Below are 17,864 nucleotides of genomic sequence, written 5' to 3'. Positions count from 1 at the left end.
GAATTCTGATAGAGCAAACCAGACAATAGGGAGAGGAAAGTGTCTGTTCTATAACACTAATGTGATCTTGTTCGATTGCAGGCTATGCCAGTTCAGCCTCACATTAAGCAAAGGGGAGGAGGGGGTTGCACATCTCCTTCTCTCTAGGTGGAGCAACACAAATGAAGGACAGGTAGGTGTGACAGTCCAATGCAGCCACACTGGTTTCAACCTGACTGGACATCTGCCACACATCAGAATGGAGCATCTGAGCAGCTCCACGGCATCTGGATTTTTCTGTAGGTGTAGATAAAACATAGCTCTACCAATTTCTAAACCATTTCCTGAATGAAGTAGCCACATGAAAAAGAAGGCAAGGCTCCTATAATTATTCATCCTAGCATTTGCTCCATTAACTGCCACATGAGCTTCAGAGAATAGCTGATGGCAATGCAACTCTATACGTTCTACTAATTTAAGCACAAACCTGTGCTATTGCAAGTATCTGAGCTTACTAGATTTATTATTTTCTAGAAAGCTGACAACTCTACCAATAGCTCCTACTCCCTCATAGTGCTGATAACTAGGGGAATAACTAGGGGGTGACACATACACATAGGATAGCACTGAAAATTATTTTATGTTATATGAGGCATGTTATATGAGAAACAAAGATGGCAGGGACCTAACAGAAGCTGAAGAGATCAAGAGAAGGTGGCGAGACTATACAGAAGATCTGTATAGGAAGGATAATAATATCGAGGATAGTTTTGATGGTGTGGTGAATGAATTAGAACCAGACATCCTGAGGAGTGAGGTTGAATTGGCCTTAAGAAGCATTGCTAACAACAAGGCAGCAGGAGTCGACGGGATCCCAGCTGAACTGGTTAAAATCTTAAAAGATGATGCCGTCAAGGTGATGGATGCCATATGCCAGCAAATATGGAAAACACAAGAATGGCCATCAGACTGGAAAAAATCAACTTATATCCCCATACCAAAAAAGGGAAATGCAAAAGACTGCTCAAACTTCCGTACAGTGGCCCTTATTTCTCATGCCAGTAAGGTAATGCTCAAGATCCTGCAAGGAAGACTCCAGCAATACGTGGAGCAAGAGTTGCCAGATGTTCAAGCTGGATTTAGAAAAGGTAGAGGAACGAGAGACCAGATTGCCAATATCCGCTGGATAATGGAGAAAGGCAGGGATTCAGAAAAACATCTATTTCTGCTTCATTGACTATTCTAAAGCCTTTGACTGTGTGGATCATAATAAATTGTGGCAAGTTCTTGGTGGGATGGGCATACCAAGCCACCTTGTCTCTCTCCTGAGGAATCTGTACAAGGACCAAGTAGCAAGAGTCAGAACTGACCACGGAACAACAGACTGGTTCAAGATTGGGAAAGGCGTACGGCAAGGCTGCATACTCTCACCCAACCTTTTTAACTTGTATGCAGAACACATCATGCGATGTGCGGGGCTTGATGAATGCAAAGCCGGGGTGAAAATTGCTGGAAGAAACATTAACAACCTCAGATATGCAGATGACACCACTCTGATGGCCGAAAGCGAGGAGGAGCTGAGGAGCCTTCTAATCAAGGTGAAAGAAGAAAGCGCAAAAGCCGGGTTGCAGCTAAACGTCAAAAAAACCAAGATTATGGCAACAAGAATGATTGACAACTGGAAAATAGAGGGAGAAAATGTGGAGGCCGTGACAGACTTTGTATTTCTAGGCGCAAAGATTACTGCAGATGCAGACTGTGGCCAGGAAATCAGAAGACGCTTACTTCTTGGGAGGAGAGCAATGTCCAGTCTCGATAAAATAGTAAAGAGTAGAGACATCAGACTGGCAACAAAGATCCGCCTAGTCAAAGCCATGGTATTCCCTGTAGTAACCTACGGATGTGAGAGCTGGACCTTAGGGAAGGCTGAGCAAAGGAAGATAGATGCTTTTGAGCTGTGGTGTTGGAGGAAAGTGCTGAGAGTGCCTTGGACTGCGAGAAGATCCAACCAGTCCATCCTCCAGGAAATAAAGCCCGGCTGCTCACTGGAGGGAAGGATACTAGAGACAAAGTTGAAGTACTCTGGCCACATCATGAGGAGACAGTAAAGCCTAGAGAAGACAATTATGCTGGGGAAGGTGGAAGGCAAAAGGAAGAGGGGGCGACCAAGGGCAAGATGGGTGGATGGCATCCTTGAAGTGACTGGACTGACCTTGAAGGAGCTGGGGGTGGTGACGGCCGACAGGGAGCTCTGGTGTGGACTGGTCCATGAGGTCACGAAGAGTCAGAGACGACTGAACAAATGAACAACAACAACATATGAGGCATACATTCTTCACTTTATACTTCAATGCAGTATAAAGGAGAGATATCACCACTGGTCTGGAAATGAAAAAGACATTTTTGTGAAGGGCTGTAATTATGGTACATGTTCTGGGTAAAGAACACTAACCCAAATGAAGTCCTAGCATTGGTGAAAGAGAGATGTTCCCATATATAACCCCATCCAAAAACTGCAATTAACTGTTTATAAATAAACAAATACAGCACCCTATACATTCATGTATAAGTCTAAACATTTTAGTTTTGAAAAAATCAACTCCCAAAAGCTGGTTCAGCTTATCCATGGGTCAATGGAAGTACTTTTACTTTAACTCTTTTTTTTTAAAGGAACCACCTCCTTCTGTGAGTAGAGTGGCAAAAAGCAAGAGCTTGGTCCATCCCAGGAGAAAGTAAAATAAGCACTGACCCACTCCCTCTACTTACTTTGGTGTGATGCTGCGTCTAACCTTTTTGAATGTCTGGCTGCTGGCAAGGACTATCTGCCCCTCTGGTACTTTTCTTTCTCCATGAATTACCCTTGACACATCCCAGAGGACTGGGTTGATACAAACTGGGTTGATACATGAGTATGAGCAGAACCCTAGTTGCAATAAAATTGGCCCAAGATAGCTTTGTGTTTTAATAGTCTTCTTGTCTAGTTTTCTGATGTACATCATTCCACCTCTTTTCCCTAAATGACAGTATTGCAACTTATCAATAAAGGATTAGTGAAATTTAATAGCACAGTAACATAGAACACAATAAAAAAGAAATGGTTTGCTGAGACAGCTGAAACAATGAACTTTTGTTATAATTCCAGGAAGAGTCACAGCTTTGGAAAATAAGCCTTTAACTTGTTTCTGGAAATGATTCAAAACTACACAGATCTCAGTTTTGTTATCCAAATAGCTGGACAAAAGCAGAACCCCATGTTTAGTTAACCTAGGAACGAAGGATGAGCTTATGTCCTATTTAGAGTAAAAGCATTGATTCAATTGTTGAGTGGGGAATTAACACACAGGTAAATTGAATTGATTCAATGGATATGCTCGGGTTGGGACACCAAAGAAGAACAATTTGAAGGTGAAGACACAATTTTAAGAAGTTAAGTGGAAAAAGCTCTCAAAGCACTTGGTAGAATTGATTCACTACAGACTGCACACTAGTGGAGCTATTTTGAGTGGAAGAGACAGAATCCATTCAAATTCTTTTGATATTAAATAATAATAATAATAATAATAATAATAATAATGAGAAATTATAGTTCTCTCAACAATGTTTAAGCATAGCTTTAAGCATAACCTATACTCTGGACAGGCGGTATCTATTGGGATGGAATGGAAGAATGGTTCCCCATTAGAAAGATATTTTAATAATCCTCGTTAATTTATATGTAGAAAATATCGTACAGAAAAGATTATCAGCCTCAGACATGGAAAGGCAGCCATGAAGCAACTAAACATTTTCAAACATGAAGACAGGACATCAGATTTCAAAATTAGAACCATCTAGTTTATAGTATTTTTGATTTCAATGTAAGAGTGCGAAAGCCAGGAAGTGAAGAAGGTTGACAGAGAAAAAAATAAATTCATTAGAAATGTGTGGCTGGAGAAAAATACTACGGATACTATGGGCAGTTAAAAAGATAAATGAATGGATGCTAAGGAAAATCAAACTTGGACTCTAACTGGAAGCAAAGATGGCTAAATTAAGGCTGTTGCACTATTATGACATGATTTGTAGTTTAGTGAGCTATCAGTACTCTATAGCAGAGAGTATTAAAACCATAACTCACATGATTTCATAGCATTGAGCCATTGTAGTTAAAACAGTGTCAAATTGTATTAACCCCACAGAGTAGATGCACCAGAGATAGACCACATTACAGGCAGACTGATTCAATACAGGAAGCCAATAGCCCTGATTTTGCAAGACCTGAACAGGGATCCTGGAGATTTCTTCTCCACTGGGTGCCCATGACTTGAAGTCAACTTGTCAGCAAATAACAAACATTGGCTGATCAGAAAGAGCCAGGGCCTAGTTACTGATGTCTTAGCTACCCAACCAACAAATTGAAAACTTTTCTTCCAATGGAGGATACATTCATTTCTCTTATTTCTGTTGTTGTTCCTGGTCAAATACTTTTTCAAACCTGTTGATCAAAAGGGCAAGATAAATCTTGCACAGCTATGTAAAGGAACCACCACCTACTAGTGCACCTGTGGATTGTATAGGAATCCTATGATCTGCTGCCGGGGGGAGAGGGTGGAAGATGTCCCCACTGAAAGATACTTTGTGAAGTGGCTTTACTGGTTTGATTTGCTTTTTTAATGTATCCGGTGCTTTGGACAGATGCTGCACAGTGTACACTGGGCGAGGCACCTGTACATTTTTAAAAGATGACTGAGTGCACACAAGCTTGCCTTGTCCAACAGGTTTGTATCTGGAAATCAGAGTAAACTATTTGTCAGGGAGAAAACAACAATGCACTTTTCACAGCTTAAGGTTTGCTTTCAAAACACGTCTCCAAGACTAGAATTATGTAACAGACCATTTTGTCCTCTTATCAGTCCTCCTATGGCACCACAATGTGGCTCACTGCCACTGAAAGGCCAAAAGATTTGCACTCCTTTTCATCCATGGGCTCTCTTCTACTTCTGACACCCCTGAGACCTTCCTATTCCTCACAGCTTCACCTGTGGAACATCTTCCCCCTCAGTCCACCCATGTTCATGCAACAACTCCCACAACTGTCATTTTCACCTTACACATTCATCAGGAAATAGTGAAGTGAAATAGTGATAAAATGGCAGATAGTGTGTGTGCAGTACAGCTCTGTGTATCCATCCCCAGACATTGTGTAGATATACAATGCCATGGATAATAGTGAATCCTATTGAAAGGAAGGACATCCACCTCAAGAATATCATAGTAAAGTTAAAGGTTTCTCCTTGACATTAAGTCTAGTCATGTCCGACTCTGGGGAGGGTAGTGCTCATCTCCGTTTCTAAGCTGAAGAGCTGGCGTTGTCCGCAGACACGTTCAAGTTCATGTAACTGGCATGGCTGCATGGAACACTGTTATCTTCCCATCGGAGCAGTACCTATTGATCTACTCAACCGTTCTGAGTCCCTCTTTGGAGGTGGAGGGTATAAATGTTCTAAATAAATAAATAAATAAATACTCACATTTGCATGTTTTCGAACAGCTAGGTTGACAGAAGCTGAGCCTAACAGCAGGAGCTCACCCCACTCCCTGGATTCGAACAGCCAACCTTTTGGTCAGCAAGTTCAGCAGCTGAGTGGTTTAACCCACTGCGCCACTGGGGGCTAAGAATATCAAGTCATGCTAAAGGACCTGGAAAATGTCGATGAGGCATATTTTGTCAGAAGTGAATAAACACAACTGTGAGAAAAATTTCAGGGTTATAGGAGTCATACTATACTTTCACCTTGGCTGCTGCAACATATTTGAAGCTGGATCCATGTGTTCTGGTTAAGATCTGCTTATTACTATGAATTCACCCCACTTGAATCAATGGTAGTGGACTAAGCAGTGCACTGCTCCAGGCCCACCAGCCGTTAAGCGTTGTGCTGCCTTCAGTACCTGTCCTGTCTTCCCACAGACATAGCAATGACTTGTTGAAGGTGGCATCAGATACATGGTGTTCTAGATATGTTTTTCCTTCAGGAGGCCCACAAACAAGAAAGCTGAAGCTCATGAAGATTGACAGTACCCCACATTCTGAAAGATTTGGGAATCAGAATTGAGCTATACTGCTGATAAAAATTCAAGTGTGGATGGTGGCAAATGCCTCCCCACAATAAAAATTCAAAGAAGAACAGCCAGTTTCTTTTCCATCGATGCAGGCAGGCTTTCAACAGAAGCAAAGCTCATGTGGGAAGAAAGAAAAAATGCCATGGAGAAGCTGAAACTTTAAAGCATCTTTGCCTGCTGTCAAAAACAAGATACCAGGCAGATGGACTTCAGGCTGATCCAGCAATGCAGTTTCCATGTTCTTTAAAGGCCAAGTAAATTTAGATTTTCCATTGTCTAGTTCAATTACAGTCCACACATACAGCAGTTTATTCCAGAGTGCATCTGCGCTAGTTCCAAAGTGGTTGGCACGCACCAGGAAAACAATTAAGGGAGGCACAGAAGGAGTAGCATGTGTGTTTGTAGTGGGGTGGGTCTGAACGTTTTGCAAAATGTCGGCTTTCCAAAGTGTAAAATAATGGTATATTTCAAATATATTCTTTGAAGCGAGCCTTCCTCGTTTCAATGGAATTAACTTTGAAATAAAGATAAAGCTTATCCCAATTTGTTGTTGAAGGATTTCATGGCTGGAATCACTAGGTTGCTGTGAGTTTTCCGGGCTGTATGGCCATGTTCCAGAAGCATTCTCTCCTGACATGTCACCCACATCTATGCCAGGCATCCTCAGGGGTCGTGAGGTCTGTTGGAAACTAGGCAGGTGGGGTTTTTATATCTGTGGAATGTCCAGGTGGGAGAAAGAACTCTTGTCTGATTGACAGGTGTGAATGTTGCAATTGGCCACCTTGATTAGCATTGAATGACCTTGTAGCTTCAAAACCTGGCTACTTCCTGCCTGGGGCAATCCTTTGTTGGGAGGTGTTAACTGGCCCTGATTATTTCCTGTCTGGAATTCCCCTGCTTTCTGAGTGTTGCTCTTTATTTACTGTCCTGATTTTAGAGCTTTTCAATACTGGTAGTCAGATTTTGTTCATTTTCACTTATTCTGATTTCAAGTATACAATTTAGACAGTGTTTACAAGAGTGCAGAAGGATCCAGCAATGTAGGATTGTGGTGGTAAGGATAGAGCTGCTAATCGGGGGACGGGGGGCACTTGCCCACCCCTCTACACCTCCTCTTTGGTACAACTGCTGTAGTTCCAATGACTTGAACCGAGCTGCTGCAAAATCAAGTCCTTTGGGATTTGGAGTTTGACAGATAAGCTTCAAAACTGTGGAACTAACAGGCTAACACTAGGAGATGTGGCAGTTTTCCAAAAGAAATCAGCTGCATGCATCTCGGATCCTACAGAGAACTGCACCCAAGGCCGTTCACTCCAGCAGGTGCACCACTGGCCCAGGTCCCTCTATGGATGGTGACAAATGCCTCCCCACAATCCAAGTCAGGGTGCCTAAACCAGCCAAGTGTATCCAAGTTATTTTGGCACATGGTGCAGAAAATCCCTCAAGCCCTTCTTTCCACCTCTAGCATTGAATACATTAAATGGAATTAGGTAAGTATGATCCCAGGAACCTGCTGCCTGACTTTGCATAATGCCAGGGTTGTCCCCAGGCAGGAGTAAGATATCATTCTGGAGCAATTTAGTCTATGTGTGTATCTTTAAACCAGCCACAATGATCTGACTTGAAGATGAACAGCCTTATCCCTGTATCTACATTTATTTGCATAATCTCATAGTAAGGCAGGTGGGCAAATTGCAGCCTTTGTTGTTGAACTACAATTAGACTACAATTCCCAGAATTGCTTATCACAAACAACAACAGCTGGGCATGACTGGAAAAAGTAAAGGTTTCCCCATGACATTAAGTCTAGTCGAGCCCAGCTCTGGAGGGTGGTGCTCATACTCATTTTTAAGCTGAAGAGCCAGAGTTGTCTGTAGACACCTCCAAGGTCATGTGTCAAGCATGACTGCTTAGAGCACCATTACCTTCCCGCTGAAGCAGTACCTATTGATCTACTCACATTTGCATGTTTTCAAACTGCTAGGTTGGCAGAAGCTGAGGCTAACAACAGGACCTCACAGTGTCCCGCAGATTCGAACCGCTGACCTTCTGGTCAGCAAGTTCTGCAGTTTAGCCATTTAACCCACTGCATCACCATTGACCCCTGATGGGAATAGCAGCCTAAAAATACAGGGAGAGGTCTGTAATTTGCCTCCACTGCTGGAAAAATTACTTCAGTGCTTTTTCTACACACATTTTATAAACAACATTCATTTCTGGAAAGAGCATTTTCCCCATTCTTAGAAAAATTGAAGCACTCTTACTCCCATTTGTGAGAGAACAGAATGAGTAAAAAGCAAGCAAAAGTTATCTAAAAGCCTGTCAAAGTACAGTCTCCATCCATCACAAAAAACCTTTTTTGGAAACTTATCAGGAAATTCAAAATCCACCAAAATCCAAAGCTGCCCCCAGAGGTAGCTGTGATAGTGACACCTTTGGTTTCTGATTGTTCAGTGTCCACAAACTTTGTTCCATGCACAGAGTTATTCAAAATATTATATAAAATGATCTGTGTATAAGACGGCTATGAAACATCAATAAATTCTGTGTTGCAACTTGGATCCCATCTCCAGAACATCTCATTAAAGTAAAGGGAAAGGTTTCCCCTTGACATTAAGTCTAGTCATGTCTAACTCTGGGAAGTGGTGCTCATCTTCATTTCTAAACTGAAGAGCCGGTGTTGTCCATAGACACCTCCAAGGTCATGTGGTCCTTCCTGCTGGAGTGGTACCTATTGATCTACTCATATTTGCATGTATTCAAACTGCTAGGTTGGCTGGAGCTAACAGCAGGAGCTCACCCTGCTCCCTGGATTCAACCCGCCAACCTTTTGGTCAGCAAGTTCAGCAGCTCAGCAGTTTAACTTGCTACGCCACCAGGTGCTCCTGAGCTTACTAGGTAGGCAAAGGTAAAGATTTGCCCTTGACATTAAGCCTAATTGTGTCCGACTCTGTGGTATGGTGCTGATCTCCATTTCAAAGCTGAAGATCGGGCATTGTCCGTAGATGCCTCCAAGGTCATGTGGCCGGCATGACTACATGGAGTGCTGTTACCTTCCCATTGGAGCAGTACCTACTGATCTACTCACATTTTGATGTTTTAGAATGGCTTCCAGTCAGAAAATTCAGCAGCTCAGCGGTTTAACCTGCAGAGCCACTGGGGGCTCCATCTCATTATGCACATGGAAATACTTCAAAAAATATGGGGAGGAGTCCCTTCTGGTGCCAAACATTTCAGAAAAGGGATGCTCAACCTATATTCTGAACTGAAATTGTACTCTTTTTAAAAAATTAATCTGTCTTGAGCCCCAGTTTGGGGGGGAAGGTGGGCTACCAATCCAATGGGGCCATGAAACCCTTTGGGAGATGCACGCTCTGAGCCAAGGGAAATCCTACTTCTGGGTGATCAACCTGTATTCTAAACCACTGACAAGTTAACCTTGTTGAGAGCTGGGGCCAAAGAAAGTTCCACTTCTGATCCCCAGCATGTCAGAGCTGTATTATAAACTTCCCTTGCTGTCTTTTTTTTTTTTTTTTAAAAAAGTTCTCCTTGCTGAGGTCTGCTTTGAGCTCCACATTCTGAGAGAAAAAAGGTAAAGGTTTCCCTGACATTGAGTCTAGTCAAGTCCGACTTTGTGGGGTGGTGCTCATCTCTATTTCTAAGCTGAAGAGCCAATATTGTCCGTAGACACCTCCAAGGTCATGTGACCAGTATGACTACATAGGGAGCAGTATTACCTCTCCACAGAAGCAGTACCTATTGCTCTACTCACATGTGTCTCTTTTCAAACTGCTGGGTGGGCAGAAGCTGAGGCTAACAGTAGGAGCTCACCCCGATCCCTGGATTCAAACCACCAACTTTTTGGTCAGCAAGTTCAGCAGCTCAGTGGTTTAACCCGCTGTGTCACTAAGCAAGGTACGAATCAAATAAAGCCATGAAGCTCTTCCTGCCCCAAGAATTTTGAAGCAGGGATACTCAAGCTGTATCATAGATTTTTTTTTTTTTAAAGATTCTCCTTCCCATTTGGAGAGAAAGCTGGCCACAAAGCACATCAGCCCTGACTTTGTGGGAAAGGTGAGGCTCAGGCAAGCACCCAATAGCCAGCAGCACCGGAGAAGGCGCGCGCCGGGAGCCCAGGAAAGCGGGACCTGTGCAAAAAAAGTTCACCTGCTGCGCCCTTGGAGGAAGGCGGCGTTCCTAGCTGAGCCCCCCCCCCCTTCTTCTTCTCGGGGTCCCCCCTGAGCCTCACCTGTTCCCGGGGGCGGGCGTGGGGCGGCGAGGCGGCGGATCTCGTGGGCCCACTTCTCGGCCAGGCGGCGGTTCTCGGCGGGCTCGCGGGAGGCGCAGGCGCCGAAGGTGCGCACGAGGCGCTGCCGCGAGACGGAGGCGTCCCACCAGCAGGAGCCCCTCCGGGCCGGGTAGAGGAAGAGCGTGAAGAAGGCGGCCGGGGGAGGCTGCGGGGCGCCGGGGCTCTGCACCGCTTGGCAGCCCACGCACTCCGACAGGCACACGCTCCACGACGAAGACGATGACGAGGAGGAAGAGGAAGAGGCTCCGTCCAGCCTCCGCACCCGGAGCTGGGCGCCTTTGGTGAGGCTCAGGGCGTAGTTGGGCTGCGGGTCCGGAGCCAGCGAGAAGGTCCCCGAGAGCAAAACTTCCTCGCCGTCTTCTTCTTCCCCGGGAGCGGAGCTTGCCCTGCGCTCCATGGCTTTGGCTTCATGGGCTTAAGGAGGAAGAGGAGGAGGAGGCAGGAGGAGCGCTCCGGTCCCCGTCCGGCTCGGCACTGAAGAAGAAGAAGGCGGCGGAGGGGAGGGGAGTGGAGGGGAGGGGAGGCGGTGCTGGGCGCGGAGGAGCCCCCCGGGGCGGCGCAGGCTCTTTGCTGCCGCGGGCAGGCCGCTCCCGGGAAGCGCAGGGGCTCCTCGGTGCGGCCCCCAGGGCCCCGCCCGGGGCAAAGGCAGGAACCGGGGAGGGAGGGAGGGAGGGAGGCGGGGCCGTCACGCAGGGGAGCCGCCCGTGTCATAATTAGGAGCAGGTCACTCGCCCCGGGGCAGGCTGCCTCCCCGGCACGTGGCCGCCTCTGGCCCCCTCTGCGCTGACCCCGGAATGCACGCGGCGGCCAAGCAGCGGACCCCCAACAGCCGGGCCCGGGTGCGCCTCGGGGCTCCCTCCGGATTGTGCGTCCTCCTCACCGTCCCATGGAACCCTCCGCCCCCCCCGCTCTCTCTCTCCCTCCCTTCCCCGTCTGAAGCTGCATTGCCTGGTTGTCCAAGGCTTTCAGGGCTGGGATCACTCGGGTGTTGTGGAGTGTCCTTGCTAGAAGAAGCAAAGACCACCCGCGCTGAAGAGATGCTGGACTGGCCACGTCCTCCTAACACCCCATCACTGTTACTATATTTCCAACTCAAGAACAGAAAACAGAAAGTTGGGGGACAAGAAAAGAGATTGAAAGATAGGCTTCAAAACACTGACAACTGGGAAGCCCTGGCCCTTGAATGCTCTAGCTAGAGGCCAGCTGTGACCAGCAGTGACCTGCGGAATTTGAAGAGGACCCAATGAAGGGCAAAAGGGAGAAATGTGTCAAGCATTCCTCTTTCTTTGAAAATCTCATTCAAAGCACCCCCAGCAGACAGAGGCGGCCCTAGGTAATTTTCAACAGTAAGCAAACAGTATTTTGGCACACACACACCCCCCCCCCCCCACCACCACCACCACCACCAATCACTGAAATATATTTTCTGTTCGTCGTGGGAGTTCTGTGTGCCATATTTGGTTCAATTCCATCATTGGTGGAGTTCAGAATGCTCTTTGATTGTAGGTGAACTATACATCCCAGTAACTACAACTCGTATATGTCAAGGTCTATTTTCCCCCAAGAGCGCCTCAAGAGCGCCCCTGGGCAAAATCAACTATACTGCAAATGCTTACTTCGCGTAATGGGTTGAGCCGCCCCTGCCAGCAGATGTCCATCCAGCCTCTGCTTAAAAGCCTCCAAAGACGGAGCCTCCGCCACACTTCAGAACTCTGTGCCCCAGAGTGTGGTGGAGGCTCCTTCTTTGGAGGTTTTTAAACAGCAGCTGGATGGCCATCTGTCAGGGGTGTTTTGAATGATAATTTCCTGCTTCTTGGCAGACGGTTGGACTGGATGGCCTACGTGGTCTCTTCTGACGCTATGATTCTATGATTTTATGATAAGCCAACCCCTACCCTTCCATCTGGAAACCAGTGTCCTCTCTGTGGAAGAACATGTGGGTCAAGACTAGGGCTCCACAGTCACCTACATACCCACTATCAAGACCCTACACTTGGAAGGCCATCATACTCTGACCACAAGGGATTGCCTAAGTAAGTAAAAGAAAGTGTGGTTTCCAGGCTGCATGGTGGCATTCTAGTAGCATTTTCTCCTCACCTTTCGCCTGCATCTGTGGCTGGCATCTTCAGAGGATCTGTATACCATGCAGTGTAGACAAGTATACATAGGAACTACCAAACACAGCATTGCTTAAACCTAAATCAAAGAACATGAAAGGCTCTGCAGACTAATTCAACCAGAGAAGTCAGCCATAGCAGAGCACCTGATGAACTACGCTGGGCACAGAATATTATTCTGAGAATACAGAAATGCTGGACCACAGAGAAGCCACTGAAATCCACAAGCATGTGGACAATTTCAACAGAAAGGAGGAAACCATGAAAATGAACAAAATCTGGCTACCAGTATTAAAAAAATAAAGAGGAACATTCAACAAGCAGGGGAATTCCAGGCAAGGATCAATCAGGGCCAGCTAACACCTGCCAACAAAGGACCCCCAAGCAGGAACCAGCCAGGCTTGAAGCTGCAAGGCCATTCAGTGCTAATCAAGGTGGCCAATTGAAACACTCACACTTGCCTCAAGCAGACAAGAGTTCTTTCTCCCACCCTGGACATTCCACAGATATATAAACCTCCCTTGGCTAGTTTCCAACAGACCTCACAACCTCTGAGGATGCCTGGTGTAGATGTGGGTGAAACGTCAGGAGAGAATGCTTCTGGAACATGGCCATACAGCTCGGAAAACTCACAGCAACCCATCCCAACAACTACTTCCAGCCTAGGATGGCAGCCACAGAGAACCATTGAACACAAATCAATCCAAGCCCAGGAATCGTTTGTTTCTTACCTTGTCTGCCAGAATGTGCTGATGTGCATCACCATGATGGTTCAGGATCAGCTTTAGAGTAGGGCAGGTTACAGGAAAGGAAGGCAAAGGAGCAGAAAATCAAACATTCCTGTGGGAACAAAGTGGTTTCCTCTCAGGGTGGGTTTGTGTTTGTTTACCTTCTGGCCATCTGTGTTTCCAGGTTTGTAAAATGCATCAGCGCTAGCCCTGTCCTGACTGGCTCAGATTCCAAACCTGTATGGAATAGACTGTGGTTAGCAGATGCTGTGGTTTATTCTGGAGTTGCCAGTGGTTTTTAAATATACTCTTTCAGGCTTAATGTTTGCTGCAGCACACATTGGGGGTGTACATTTTGTAGACACCATAACCTCAATACACCTTCAAGCTGCGTTCTCATGCCTGTGTAGAAATTACCCAAAGTCTCACAAAGTTTAATTAAAGTAAGTTATCAGTTGCTGAGGGGCACATCTACACTAATCACTTAATGCAGTTTGAAGGCTGCTTGACAGCATGGTGTTGATATGACACATGCTGCAAACATGCACTGCAGCACTCTTTAAGGGCATTGACACAAATTTGGGAATACTCCAAAACAGACTTCTTGATGAACGTCAGTGCGCTTTAATGTAAACCCCATTGCACAGCAAAATCAATTAAAGGACAGGGTGCTCCAGTGATCTGCACGTGAGCATCATGGAAGGGAGTTGAAGAAATCCTGTGTTCTCCATGGCAGTGAAGCCAGTCTCTGTGGTGCATATAATGGGGCATATAGTCTAGCGATCCAGATGACAACCAGTGGGGGAAATGGTCTGTTTCCATAGGCCTTCATAGAGATGACAGAAAGGCAGGCTGGAGCTATATAGAAACATCTCAGGGCACGTGTTAACCTTGGTAGCTATGAAGGGACAATGCCTTGGTGTCTGAATTCTTTTGTGAGGGCCAGATCCTCTGGTGAGGATTTCATGTACACTTTTCATTCCTGAAATACTGCCTTCATTCTTTCACACAATCTCTCAATAATGTGGAAATTGTGATTTGTTGTCATGCCATGTCAACGCTTGGGTAAGCAGAATAGCCACCTACATCTGGCTGCACTTCTGCGACTTTGAAACTGCATGGCAGGCAGAAATTCAGTAGGAAAAGACTTGCCAGCATGGAAATGTAATGCTATGAAAAGATACAGAGGGGAGACTTCTATCTGTCATACTTTTTAAAAAGAGAACCACAATAACTTCTCTTTCTGATACTGGAAATAGATCTCACTGAACCAAATGCGGCTTTGTTCCTATGCCTCCATTGACTTAAGCTGTAATGTAGCTCCTGCAGTGCCCCCAACATCTATAAATCTTCCACCCATGGAGTGCTTCTCTTACTATGTATGGAGAACCCCACAACCAAGGAAGAGGCTACACCAACACATTAAAGGAGGTCACCTTGCTTGAATGATGTGTCATATCCATGAAGTGACAAGCAGAAATGCCAAGCTAAACGCTTCATCAAGCATGGCTCCAGATTTCCTTCCCACTCAGACCCAAGGACAGGCTGCCATCTTTCCTTATCTCAGTTTAGCTTTCTCCTTGAAGCAATGTCAGAAGGGTTCATATATGTCCCTTCCCCCCCCCCCAAAAAAAAGATGTGAACCCTGTCAACTTTTTCTGGGCCATTGATATAAAATACAAAGGGGAAGAGGTGAGAGGAAGAATTGCCCAAGGTCATCCAGTGGCTTTCCATAACTCCCTGGTCTCCAGCATTGTGAAATTGCACTGGTTCTGTCCTTGGAGTTTTTTGGCACAAAATGAGTTAGGGCTAGGAGCCCCGGTGATGCAATGGGTTAAACTCTTGCGCTGGTAGGACTGAAGACCGACAGTTCAGAGGTTCAAATCCGAGGAGAGCACAGATGAGCTCCCTCTGTCAGCTCCAGCTTAGTATCCACATATTCTGTATCTATGGATTCTGATTGTAAATTTATAGATATATTTTAAATCTGTAAAATCAAATCCCCAAAAACTGATTCAGGTCAATATGGAGCAAAGTGCTGGTGCCTTGGTCAATCTCACTCCAGATGACAAGCAACCAGGAAGACTCCCTTTTACCTCCACAGCAGCCTGAGTGGCAATGGTGAACCATCCCGGGGCCAATCTAGGTCATGCCATGGTATACTGGTAGGTGTACAGCCTCCCCAAATAGGGTCCTGGAATCGAACCCCAGCAAATAGCAAGGCCCCACTAGATTTGGAAGTCAGCATGGCTCATAGAGTTATGCATAGACACCTTCATAGGCTGCCATGCCTTGCGCTAGCGGAAGTATGCAAACATTTTAATAGTAATATGGAGCATGATGAACATACTACATGATACAATAATTCAATTTGTCTGTGATTCTGTTTAATGAACAAAAAGCACTGTTATGTCTCATTAATATAGTTAATAATGGGATCACATCCTACAGGGAGTGACTCATCTTCCTGTGTAGAGTATGATGTGTTTAAATTGTACTCTCAGATTAATTCCTACATAGAAATGATGGTTTACTTTACTCATTTTACTATTTTAATTATGTTTTCAATTAAAATATTGCAGTTAAAGTAGATATTAAAGAGTTGACCAAGATAAAAAGGAATGCATGCTTAATGTGTATCATTTAGCTTAGCTCTTCAGTAGTGAGGTTGCAGAGAGCAAGAGATGGCTACAGAACAGAATTTGATTGACTATACTTTCCCAACCCAGGGAATAGTCTGGCGTGACTGATTACAGTAACCTGGCCTAGTTTCTTTGCCCGTTCACTTTGTACAGTGCAAACACAGCTGCCAGCATTTCCTCTGTGGCCCTGTGACTAGCATGGTCAGATGTGAATGACAGTCAAATGTGAATGAGGATAGAGTAAATACACGAAAGTTGCACACAAGAAGTTCCTCGGTTGTTGAGGACAGCACTTTTAATGGGTGGAAGCCGCGGGGCTTTTAAACTGCTTTTGAGTGCTGCTTCTTCAAGTTTGTTGTCTGTAAAATAGGGAGAGCAGTGTTCCCCCACCTCCAGAATTGACATGTTTTTAAATCATTTTGCAGGTTGTTGATTGACTAAAGGAAATTAAACTCTTATTTGGCCCTGAAAACCAAAACATTGGGGGCAAGGGGAACTGAAATCTTTCACGGTTTGATCTGCAGGTGCCTGAAAATGACATACTTCCATTTAGGATGGAAAAAAAACAATTTTGTGCTCTAGTACTGGAATTAGACTGGCCACAAGAAAAATAAAAGGCCCTTGGATCTTTAACAGATGTGTAGAAAACAACATTTCAAGCAGTTCGTCTTCTTTAAATAGCCCATCTGATCTTGGAAGCTAAGCAGGGTGAGCTCTGGTTAGTGTTTGGATGGGAGACTGCCAATGAATATCAGGTTCTGTAGGTTACCGTATAAACTTGAGTATAAGCTGGGTTTTTCAACCCCTTTTTTAGGCTGAAGAAGTCCCCCTCAGCTTATACTCGAGACAAAGTTATTGATTATTTTACTAAGTTGTTATTATTATTATTATTATTACATTTATTTTTCTATAATTATTATTACATTTATTATTTTACTCTTTTATTACTGTTATTATTACAGTCTTTTCTCAAATTACAATTTTATGTAAATATTCAAAAACACTTAATCAATTGATGCCTCAATTAATGTAATTTTATTGGTATCTATTTTTATTTTGAAATTTACCAGTAGCTGCTGCATTTTCCACCCTTGGCTTACATTCAAGTCAATACGTTTTCCCAAGGTTTTTTTTTGTGGTAAAATGAGGTGCCTTGGCTTATATTCAGGTGGGCTTATACTCGAGTATATACAGTACATTACAGAGGCAGAACTGCAAAGCTGCCTCTTGAGTTTTCCCTGCCTAACAAAACTCTATTAAATTCATGGGGATCCACACACGGCTGAAATTTTCTACTATGAACAACTTATAAAGGTGGAAGAGTCCTGTTCTCTTTTTATTTGTAGTAGTTGGTTATGATGGGGCACCATGGAAAAGACCTTATTATCTTATTTTGCATCTAGTCATTTTATCTGTGATACCAGACTGCCAGATAAGCAGAAAGGGGCAAATGTTAACCTTATCTTGATACGCAGGAATTGTTCAGAAAACCTTCTAATGTCAGCTTTCACAAGAGAATAAAAGAGTGAGTTTGTTGCAGCAAAAATATAGAACCTTGTAACATCTTAAAGATGAACAAATGAAAACTAATGAGTCTCAAAGATTTTTGTGAATAACTAGATTTCTATTTGGCATCATATTAACAGCAATGTAGACATTGGTTAAGACTAAGGAGAGACCATCCCATAACTGGTTTGCCCAGGGGCGGCTCAACCCATTACGCAAAGTAAGCATTTGCAGTACAGTTGATTTTGACAAGGGGCGCTCTTGGGGGAAAATAGACCTTGACATATGCGAGTTGTAGTTACTGGGATGTATAGTTCTCCTACAATCAAAGAGCATTCTGAACTCCTCCAATGATGGAATTGAACCAAATATGGCACACAGAACTCACACGAGAAACAGAAAATATATATCAGTGATTGGTTTGTGGGGGGGACGGACAAAAAACTGTTTGCTTACCATTGAAAATTACCTAGGGCCGCCTCTG

General features: G+C 44.6%; 1 protein-coding gene across 1 annotated transcript in view; it reads right to left on the bottom strand.

Moving 5' to 3' along the window:
- SPHK1 (sphingosine kinase 1) overlaps window positions 1–11,054 on the bottom strand; it is a 47,043-nt gene extending 35,989 nt beyond the window's left edge. The window contains exon 1 of the mRNA XM_060764612.2: window positions 10,328–11,054. Coding sequence (XP_060620595.2) covers window positions 10,328–10,784 — 457 coding nt within the window. The 5' untranslated portion in view covers window positions 10,785–11,054. The remainder of the gene's footprint in view (window positions 1–10,327) is intronic.
- Window positions 11,055–17,864: the final 6,810 nt, after the last annotated feature.

The sequence above is a fragment of the Anolis sagrei genome, chromosome 2 (assembly GCF_037176765.1).
Source record: "Anolis sagrei isolate rAnoSag1 chromosome 2, rAnoSag1.mat, whole genome shotgun sequence".
In the NCBI taxonomy this organism is placed as follows: Eukaryota; Metazoa; Chordata; class Lepidosauria; order Squamata; family Dactyloidae; genus Anolis; species Anolis sagrei.
This window is presented reverse-complemented; position numbering and strand designations above follow the sequence as displayed.